The sequence below is a fragment of the Haemorhous mexicanus genome, chromosome 3, assembly GCF_027477595.1.
Source record: "Haemorhous mexicanus isolate bHaeMex1 chromosome 3, bHaeMex1.pri, whole genome shotgun sequence".
NCBI classification, from domain to species: Eukaryota; Metazoa; Chordata; class Aves; order Passeriformes; family Fringillidae; genus Haemorhous; species Haemorhous mexicanus.
The window spans coordinates 43792609-43803884 of record NC_082343.1 but is presented as its reverse complement, the minus strand read 5'-3'; the positions used below and the strand labels follow the sequence as shown (position 1 = coordinate 43803884).

Sequence of the window (11276 nt, the reverse complement as noted above, 5' to 3'; positions counted from 1 at the left end):
AGTAACCATTTAAATCTACTACCCCAGCTTTTTTCCACATTGATTTCCTCAGACCAGATCCCAACATCATTCTCCAGCGACCACCTCCTCCTCTTTCATATCCTCTACTGAATTCTAGCTGCCTTGCCCAGAGCTGGCTTGAAAAATCTGCGCTTTTTCTCTCTCAGTTTCTAGTTCTTGAAATCTTCTGTACCTCACTGCTATTCCCACAGCCAAGCTTCACTACTGCTATTCTTACTCCCTGCTGTTCCTCCCTGCTACATTAAGAGCTAGCACCGAGGACACCAACTGGAATTCAGGAGCCAGAAAGTTCTACATTCTGCTCTCTCTTCGTGTAGATCAGCTTTACATGCAGAACTGAATGTCTTTTTCCTTCTGGCTCCAGGTGATGCAAATATCACCAGGACAGATTATCAACTAAACACCGGCTCCCGCTAGAGGTGGAGAGCTGAGCTAGCCTGAGAGACTTGTGGGGCTGGTAGATCCTTGCTGAATTCTCTGTCAGTCTGCTGGCTCATCCTCCCATCACTTCTTAAAAGTCATTTATAACATGCAAAGGACCTGTGTCTCAAAATTTCTTTTTTTTTTTGTTTGATGGATGGGTAGACAGAGCCAAACCAATACCAGCAATGCAGTTCTTGCTTTGTGCAGAGCCAGTATCTGATCTTTGATTTAAACAGAAGTTCTGTCAGAGAATCAGTGAAAGCAACATTGGGCCCTCAGATGCAGCTCAACATGAACAACTCAAACCTTGCAGCAACAGAGAAGGTGTGAAAGAAGAACACACAAACATGCACATCTTCTTACTTACTTGCTGTATTTATCATCATATTTGCAGATATAGCTAAGGTGAGCAGCAAAGGCTTCAACTGCCAGTGGGCATGGAATTTCTCCGCTTTTTCTCTTAATTATAACTCCTGCATCAATTAGAAACATAACAGTTTTAAATTGACATTGTAATTCTAGTCACTGAAAAATATGTTTTCTATATATGGCTTATAAAATAAACATTATTGACAGTTTTCCTCCTAAAGCTGGAAAATTATCTGTAACAGAGATGCTAATTTGATTTCTTGTCCCACAGGTAGTACATTGAACAAGTGGAAGGGGAAGAAGAGGGATCATTTTTCAGTTGGAAATGAATAGGTGTTAGACACAAACATCTTTACCATATATTCAAAGGAACCCACACATTCCTGTAATCCCACAGTAGCCCCCTATAGACAGTATTAGTCTCTCCTTTTCTGGGCCACAAGAAGTTGTGGTCACCTCTAGAGCAGTAACTTCCTGTTAAATGCTTTGAATTCTGGAGGTCCCAAATTAGTCCTGTGAAATTAAATCCTTTGCTTATCTCCACCCATGGGGGCCAGCAGGGGACCTTCTCTTCACTGGGTGCCAATTGACACAGAGAAGAAAATACAGCAAGAAGGAGCCAACTGGCTGAACTCAGGGAAGACAGAAGAGAAGCTGGGAGTGACTGCGGTCTCAGAAATGAAAAGCAGCCTGGTTCCAGCTGTGGGGAGCCAGAGCTCAGAAGTACCCATAGGTTGTTCACTGGAGCTAAGCACACATTTCTCTGCCTGCAAGTGCTGCTTCCTGTCCTGCCTGGACAGCTGGCTCGGTAATTCAGCTCATCATAGGGGATGGCCATCCTGCCTACTCCAGAAATCTGTGGAAAGTCAACAGGCATCACCCTGAAGCCTTCCACCAACCACTCTTTGCACAGACAGGTGCTAGAGCAGGTTATTCCGGAAATGGGCCCCTTTCCTTCATGTGGTTATCCAACACTACAGCAGTATTTGTAACTCCAGTGTCTTCCAAAGAAACTCCCCTAGCTCTTTTCTGATGCATTGCTCCTGGAGAAAGCTCCCTGTAGGAAGGAAGGGTGGGTCAAACAAACTTAGAGCATAGGAGTCTGTTCCCTAACTTTTGATCCTATGCCCCCACAGGTTTCAATTGTGGGCTCTCCAGGGTATGGAGCACCACTTACTCCATGGCTCTGGCACACTGCCCAGTGAGGCTCCCTTCTCTCAGGCACAACACTATTTTGTCCAGGTCTAGAGAAGCACGGGCTTGGTTGCATCCTTTCTCAGCATCGTTTCAGTACAGGTACAATCCTTGGCTTTCTCCTTTCTCAAGCTTTCAAGAAAATTTCTTCACCTTCCTTCTGCCAACGCTGTTACAATCAGCCCTTAAATGCTACTCACGTTTTGATTACAGACTTCACTATTTCATTCCTCCAGCTGGAAGTCTCATTCCATCTATTATCTCTGTCAAGCCCCCTGTGCTGTCCTATCTGGCAGGCTCTATTTTGAAGCCAGTATGCGACATACTAAATGTCATGTTACAGCTGAGCCATGCAGAAATTTATTTGGGGTGTTTAAAGTCTGATTTTTCAAGAGTCCAAAATTATATTACCTCTGAATTGCTCAATACACTCTCCTTTCACCTCTGCCTCCTCAAACTGGGTATAAATGTAGCCCAAGGAGTGGGGGGAAAAACCAATCAAACAAAAAAATTTCTTCATTCCATTCATGTAATTATTATAGTGTGCTTTTGATTCTTTTAATGAGTCCTACACATATCTGGCCAGCATGAGGTAAAAAGAACTGATACACCATCAGTCTGCTGCATTAGTGCTGCAAAATCACTTGCCATCTCGTCAGGGCAAGACAGGGAAGAGTAAGTATGTTTCTAGTACAAGTGTTAAAAAAAAAAAAAATCACTTTCTCCTCTTGCTCTCTTCTCTTTGTTCCCCTTCTCTTCCTTTGGAGAATTTGTATTTCTTTGCAATTTGCTTTGTATTCATAATCTTTAAAGGAGTGCATTGCAGTGGCAGAACCATATACTCCCTATTATATTCCCCATAACATTCCCCTGTTTTGAGACTATAAATAGCTTTATAGGCATACTATTTTTAGCCTTTCCTAGGCTTGTTTCATAGCCATAGCCCACCTTCCCAGGGAAGACAACTGTCAGAGCTGGGTCATTCCTTGCTGCAGGTCTCTGTGGCACGTGGTCCTGAGCTGACTCATCGGCACATCCGATGAGCCATTTCCCCTCCTGGTCCTCCCCCAGCACTGCTGTGTTCCCATCCCTGGCAGCACTCCAGGGAACACACCACCTGCACTGCAGCCACAGCCTGCATCCCTTCCATGCAGGAAAGGGTGTCAACTGCCGGCCTCCAACCTGTCACCATAGAAAGGCATCACCTTTTGGGTTTGGTGTTCTTTTAACACTTTTTTCATTTTAATTAAAAATTTTCAGCTGCATGCTTGTGAATCAAGGCTCGAGAAATACTACTTCAAATGAAACAAGCCAAAGACCAAAGATTTACATATGTTTGTTTCCTGAAAACACTTATCCTAAGCCTATCTAGAATCATGCTTTTTTGAAAATGGGAGTCCCACTAATACCAGCACTTGCACCCATCTTGTCAAACCCTGAGATTTCATAACAGTATAGAAGAAGGCATTGCATGATCCAAGTGCTATCTGGCTTTTTACCAGGACTTTGATTTCTTACAGTTCTTTATTGGAATTGCCAACATTCAGCGCTGTACAAGGTCTGATGATCGAGGTCTTCCCATTGGGGTCCTCCAGCCCCACCCCAATCTCACCATACTTGGACACGACCTCCTGACTCTAGTCTCACAAAGGACACATGGAAAAGGTAAGCTGAAACCCTAAGCTTATCCATTCTGAAACATGCTTTTTAACATCATGCTTCTTTCCCCAGATTTTCCAATTCTGGGCCAATATCACAAGCTGATTTTTTCCTGAAACTGGACTGTCACCAGTCACCTGTCACTCCAGCTTCTCCTGGAGTAAGAACCACACAGAGAGACTCAAACAACTCCTTCATACAATTGTGATGGCTCCACAATATCTCCCATCTTCTCACAAGTCACTTTTGAGATGCTAACATGCCATCTGCAGCTCTTTATTCCTTGCATATGTGGCACATGCTCTGTTTTCTATGCTCAGTTATTGACTGTTTAGCTTTTAAGTAGAGCTAGGTGGTGAAGAGCAGCTGTGGAAGTTCTTCTCAGAAAGAAGCTACTTAAAAAGATCTTGGGTTCAACAGTTTTTTGCTGAAGATGTTATTCTGGGCATCCTACTGGGCAGCAAGTGAGGTTGCTGCCTGCTCCATGCTGCTACATATGCAAGGTAGAAAAGATTGCAATTATTTCTAGAACACAATAATGGAGATGCTGAGCAAATGGGCATCAGATCCAGAGTGAAAAACCAAAATGCAGCCTTGTCCCACAGATGGGGAGATTTCGACCAGGACACAGATGACCTGCTTTAGAATAAGTTAACTTTTCAATCTCTGGGGGTCCCTATCTCTTTAAAATTCTCACTTCTTCTGTAATACAAGCACAAGGAAAAATTAAAGCTTAAGAGCAATTAAAAATCTGACCAGATTTTGTTCTAGGCAGAAACTACCTACTTGATAGCAGAGTAAGCAGGATATGTTTGCAAGACCAAAGGAATTAGATCCATCCTTGAGTATCTGAGATGATGTATTATGACATACTGGTTTAAAACATCCATAATAAATAACCTGCTGCATCTATGAATCGTATTCATAGATCTGCTCTGACAAGTGTACTGCCCTCCTGCTGCCTCTGGTTTGGGTGGGATTTGCACTCCAAGTACAGGCAAGATTTACCTTCTTGACTTTTTTAAAAATTGCAATAAATAGTTAATTATTAGCTATGTCCACCTCTTTTCTCATCCTAAGTGTTCTGTTGACCATCTCTTGCCTACTGTTTCTAAGGTTTTCTTTTGATGGCCTCCTCCAGCCCACGCACACTTACACTCAGCCAAATGCAAACACACTGTGCATCACCAGACAATCCCACTGGCACCAGTCTCTGTTCAACTACCCTGTGTGGCTTTTAACCCTGCTTAACTACCTCCTCTCCCATGTAACATGGGCTGAACATGTCTGTGCTACAAGCCTGCCTCAAGCAGCACAGATTTCTCCTCTTCCTCCTCTAGATATATATACATACCTTAGAGGAGACTGGTGGTCCAGCTTCTCTTGAGTTGGTTCAAACTCTCTCTGCTGCACTGACTTTAGCGATGCCAAATCAGAGGCAAGCAATCTGGTCTCTTGCCTTCCCACTGAGCTTCCATCTGTTCCCATGTCCCTGCTAGAGACTCTTTGCCCAGCATCACTCTTTAAAAAGCCAGTCTCTGTTTTCTGCTCTGATTCACAGTGAACTATGTCATCTGTCCCAGCCAGCATTTGATGAGCAATGAGTTGGGAAAGCCTTGTCCATCACACACAAAGGTCGTAATCATAAATACCTCACACACACCACCTACAATCCCATCTATGCCAAAACAGACCCAAGGTCAATCTCAAGCACAACAGCTCACACCTCCACATCCTGCTTTTAAAGGATGCTGCCAGCACAGTCTGCTCTTGCTCTTCTTTTTAACAGGGCAATTAACACTGATGTTTACAAACAGAGTATTTTCCTAATATTTATGAATTATAATCAAATGCTCCATACTAGTCTATAAAAAAACAAGTAGTAGTTTGTAGTGATAAGTCTTGTCCAGTTAGTGCTGCCAAATGATCTAAATCCAGCAAAAACCACAAGGAAAACAGTAGAAATCCTGATGGTGAAAGCCCCCCATGGGGAGCTACATTACTCCAGAGACTGGCTTCAGCAGTGTCCAAGTGTCATACTTCCTTCTCATAAGTATTTTCAGCATTTGTGCTCAGACATCAGTCCATCTGAATCACCAAGTCCTCACTCTGCTGGGATGCCCAGCACAATTCCTCAGAATCAGCCATGCTTTGTTTAGGCAATGAGCCTCCTGGAAAGGCACTGAACAACACACCAAGTCAGCTTTCCATATACTAATTCCAGGCCTTAGCTTTGCTTCTGTAATCTGTAAACACATGTGAAAGTTGCTTGGGATTCAGAAAATAAGCGTAGGAGATGCCTTTGAATTGGTGGCTTTGTTTTTAAATGTTTATGTTATACTCATTTGTCTCTGGCAGTTATACATAAATCTGAATTATAAAAATTCTAAGAAACTGAAACAACATTCTCATTGAAAAACTAATTTCAAGAAGTTTTAGTCATTGCATTCCACATAAGTTTTCAAATGTTCTTAAAACCATCTTATACTTTCAAAAAGGGAAATATTTCAGTAGCAAGAAGCTCTCTGTAATTATTTGAACTATCCAAATTATCTGTTTTGGTTTCTTTTCATCGACTGCCAAAATCAGTTTAACATACAGCAGGAAACCTTAATCATATCTACTTCTGGCAAAAAAGATACTTGTTTGTGACTAAGTTTTTACTAGATAAGAAAAATTAATTGTAGGATCTGCTTGGAGTTCAAAGTACATCATGACATTTATTAATTTTTCTGTTGCAGCAATCCTACAAGATGCTTTGCAAATGGAGCTAATATTGTTTTATTCAGTAATCATCTTCCTTTCTCTGACCATCAGCAAAGATAGAATCTTTAAACCTGAAAGGATAGTGCCTCTACCAGCTCAGGCAAGGATGCTGCATTAGCAGTAGGCTTTTTAACCTTTGTATGGGAAAGAAAGAATAGCTGCATGAAGATACAAAAGGGAAGTAATCACTACAGCTACTGTTTATCTATGATGTATGATCAGTTACAATCAAGCTCTTTGTTCAGGCTTAGTATCAATCTCAGTGACTCACTTTGGCTTGTGACATAAAGCATATGCACTTTTGAGATGAGAAGTAGGAATATTGCTTACCTTGTTGAACTGGAGAATAGGCATTGGTCAGAAAACGAAAGTGCCCTTTATTGTACCAGCAAATCAATGACATGTTTCCCTTCATTCTTATTCTGTACTGTCCTCTGGACTGTGGAGTTGCAGAATTGTTCAGCATGGATGGAGGTAGGCCTGTGCAGTCACTCTTCCTGGTGCTCAGCAACCCACAGCAGTAAATCTCTGCATGTGAACAAACACATTCCCTATTAGCAAGCCATTGCATGGACCTAGAGAGCAAAACTATCAGAGCAAGCCTGAAAGACCTCTGAAAGAACTTCCCCTACAACGTTCTTGTCCAACAAATATGTCAGCCAGCTGGTTTTCTTCTGTAATACCAAAGATTTGTGTCCTACAGACCAATGGAGAAAGCCTGATCTCTTGTTGAATATATTGAGGCCTCCTGCACTGTCAAACAGGAAACAACAGGAAAACAATAGGAAAAATAATTCAGGGTATTTTCCTAGTGGTAACACCAACAATCTCCGTTTAACACTACAACATGTTTAAAACTGGTCTCAAAAATTCCCCAGTGGTGATATGCATTATGGGACAAATCAGAATTTATGATCTGAGAGAATCTTGGCTGTTTAACTGAAAGAATAAATTTTGGAGGGAGCAGGGAGGTAGGGAAAGCTATAGTATCTCAGATGTTAAGTGAAATAAATTCTCCTACATGACTCCTATGATGTTTTTAGTTACAATAGTTTAATCTACTGCTTCACTGTGCTGCCACAATCTTGATTTTTAGCTCAATACTCCTCGCACCTGCATCATCTGCTTTGCTAAGGAAATCCTGCTTAAGCAGCTAAAAACCACTGGTTGATTAAAAAAATGCATATGCCAGAAGGATGGAGAAGATGGAAATTTCAGTGCAAACTGGTTTTAGGACACTAAAGCAAGCACTGATCTTGTCCTGCAAGACACCAGAGGCTTTTGCAGGAGACACAGTCTGCTGCTCACAGCTTCTTGGCCTTTTCATATGTGAGAGGCAATGAATAAAATCTAACACAACAAAATACATCTCAATACAGCCAGGCAGGCACAAGCAAGGTTTGAAAACAACATTAATAACAATGCTTGAATTTTTCATTAGGCTTGAAATACTAACAGCCTATTTCTGTTAGTCCAAGAGAAGCAGATTTTCTTGATCAGATTGTTCCCTGACTCAAAGAAATCTTAGATGGAAATTTCCATGGTCTCCCTCAGTTTTGTGTTAACCCATTTGAGTAGAAAAAAACAGTGGGCATGGAAGCAGGTGACATCTGTGCACATCTTGTGGTGGTTGAAAGCTCATCTGTCAGCTAAGTCTGCTTGATCAAATTTTTCATCATGCTGAATTTTGCATTATATCCTTACAGTGAAAATACAAAGTCAGAATGCAGTGTCTGGCTTCCCCTAAACATGTTACATCTGTTCTTATGTTTCCTTAAACATGTTTCCTCTATTCCTGGATTTCCATTTATGTGGCTCTTCTGCCTCTGTTTTTCTGGAAGCACCTAAGCTCTTGAGTGCAGGGACAGCCTTTGTCCTTGCCTATAGTGATTGGCATGCTGAACATCCCCTCAACAGCTCACAGACACTACAGGAATACTAATAATTAATTGCATATATACTCATGCATTGGTCCAGTTGCTGTGGGCAGATCTACAAAGATCTTTCTTTCAATCACAAATTTAAGACACTGATGAGAGAAGAAGGTCAACCAACACAGCAATGGGAAAACGTCATTCTCAAGGGAGAAACCTGCGCTCCACCGGTTATTCCTAATGAGTGAATCAGTCCCTGGAAATCTGTAAGTTCCTTCTACGAAAGAAAATGAGAAAAGCCTGATGTCAACAGGCTTACAATCATTATAGAGGGAACTGCACCTCCAGTGGAAAACTGACTTTTTATTTTTCTTCTTAAAAATTTCTTCTGCTGCTAAGAGGTACCCAAACAGTGTAGGTCACATACCTGCAGACTATGCCATTAACATAACAAATATTTATAAAGCTTTCTTCTAGCCAACATTAAGATCTTCTTGCTTTGATAACAAGCAAACCTGAGAAGAATTTCCTTAGCTGCCCAGAGTTTATTATTCATTGAAATGTGATACTTTTTCCAGGAGGCTGCAATGGAATAAAACCAAGCTAACAACTGCATTGTTGTGCTAAAGCTTCAAAACAGCAACAGCCGTCTTTGAGATCCCATAATAATTAGTTGTAGCCTTTCCTTTTATTGTAGCAATAAGCCTGCGGAAAACTTCCAGCAGGTGTTCCACTCCTCTTGTAGAAAATGGGAACCATTTTCTCTCTAAGGAACACATCGTGTAGCCTTCCTGCTGTACAGCCTAGAAAAGTGCAGATTTACTAGCATCTCTCATCATGGATGAAACCCTTAACCTACTCTAGAGGTTTTTAAAATCACCCAGTTACTATAGCAATAGAAGCAATAAAAATTACACCCATCTGGCTCAATGAAGTTTTTGTCTGTAATTAAATCAGAATCACAACAGGTGTTTTCTGCACACACAAGAGTCAGTGGAAACAGTTTGTTCTCTGGTCTTCTTAAACTGTAGGTGCAATATAAATGAATACACCTAAGATAGTTTAGCAAAGAAGAAGAAATGTGGTATAGTCATCCAAAACTCATTCCCAGAATCTCCAGCCCCCAGAGAACTTGTGCTGAAGCCTGTTTCACCATATCTTCACTATTACAGTTCACAAAGGCCATCAGGCTCGAGCTAATTCAGGCAAAAATACACATTCTGCAATCATTTATTCTGCATGCAACACTGGGTCAAGTCAGAGCTAGCAAACCAGGGTGGGGCTGCTGTGAGGAGCAGAAGTGAACTTGCTTTAGTCAATGTGCTGGAGTTGCAGTATCCTGCAAACCTTGTGGGAATGCCATGGTCAACCAGGCTGGCAGTTCTTGCAGCTTTGCCAACACCAGCCCCCCACTGCAGAACAGAGCCAGCTGCTCCTCCTGGTTCAGAACATGCAGAAGAGTCCTTCAGGGATCATATATTTAAGGGAAGCATGGAACACAGGGCTTTAGGAGGTTTTGTCCTCTATAAAGGACAATACTAATGCTTAGACAGGGAACAAGGGATGTGACTATGAATGAACGTCACAGCAAATAGCAGTGACAGCTGTCTGCTCACAGAACAGAGAATCTGGGGCATTTCAGAGCAGGTTTCCAGTTCTATTCAGAGGCCAGTGAAAGAAATTCTTTGTATGTCCCCTGAAAAAAAAAGGTCCATTCAGGGTTTTGATTTTGAAAAAGATCAAAGTGCTATCTTATTTTCTGAAGTTTTCTCAGTTCTTGGTATCTTCACATAGGTCTTAGAATAATGTTCACTGACATCCCTTTATATTACAAGGCACATTATTGTCTCCTGTGGTACAGTGAAGGTGCTACACCAGAGGCTCTCAATAAAGAGAGAGAATTATTGTCTTTAACAATAATGCATGTGTGGGCTAGGGTGAGGAGAAGTGGATGATAGATTTTACAAAATTTTTTTATAGGATCAGAGGGTCCTATGGATTAAAGAATAGCTCAGGCTGAAAAACAACTCAGGAGGTCTCTAGTCCCACCCCCTGACAGAGACAGGTGAGCTCTGAGGCCAGACAGTGCCATTCAGGGCTTTATCGTGTCTGGGCTTGTAAACTTCCAAGGACAGAGACTGCACAACCTGTCTGGGCATCCTGCTTCACTGCCCTCAGGAAAAATCCTGCATCTGTCTGATCATCTTTTGTTTCAGCCTAAATCTGTTATTTTTTGTCCTTCCACAATGTACCATTGTAAAGAGCCAGCTCCATTCTCATGAAAGGGTAGCATAAAGCTGCTGTTGCATCTCCCCAAAGCCTCTTCTCAACCTGAACAGGAACAGCTCCCTCCCCACAGCAGAGTATATTTGTATACAGAGTATTCTTGCACTGGGGGCATGTTGTCTAAAACAGGAGGCAATAATCCCCTCCCTTGATCTACAGGTTACACTCCTGTTAACACAGCCTGGGACAGTGCTGACCAGCTTGGCTGCCAGGGCATGCTGCTGACTCAGGTTCAGCATGCTGGTTACCAAGACCGCAAGTCCTCTCCATCAAGAATTTTGAAAGGAGCTAATAAAATTTTAGTGGGTGACTTTCCAGATTTTCCAGAATTGCCTTTAGCTACCTTAAAACTTTCATGTTCCCAGAAAGTTTATGGCTTCCAAGCATGAACTTACTTAAATCTTCCCCTATTTCTCTGTTGATAGCCATGAAACCCCCAAACAAAATAAAGCAGTTAAAATCAATTTCTTTTTTGTTTTGGCTCTCAATGAGATCTTTCTACCACTGGTCCTGATCTCGCCCAGAAATGGAAGCTTCTTTAACAAAAAAAGTAAATGTATCAGTTTAAGAATGGGTCTTGAACTGTCATGAGCACCTGAGCATAGACACATTTCAACAGGCTCTCATAACATTTTCTGGTCATGGTGTTGCTCTGTTCAGTTTCAGCTGAAGTCATACACCAAA

General features: G+C 41.8%; 1 protein-coding gene across 1 annotated transcript in view; it reads right to left on the bottom strand.

Annotated features, from left to right (window-relative positions):
* PGBD5 (piggyBac transposable element derived 5) overlaps positions 1–11276 on the bottom strand; it is a 67994-nt gene that overhangs the window by 8558 nt on the left and 48160 nt on the right. Inside the window, exons 5-6 of the mRNA XM_059841579.1 lie at positions 6763–6960; positions 812–917 (exon numbers count right to left, since the gene is read on the bottom strand). Of these exons, the coding sequence (XP_059697562.1) occupies positions 812–917; positions 6763–6960 (304 nt within the window). The remainder of the gene's footprint in view (positions 1–811; positions 918–6762; positions 6961–11276) is intronic.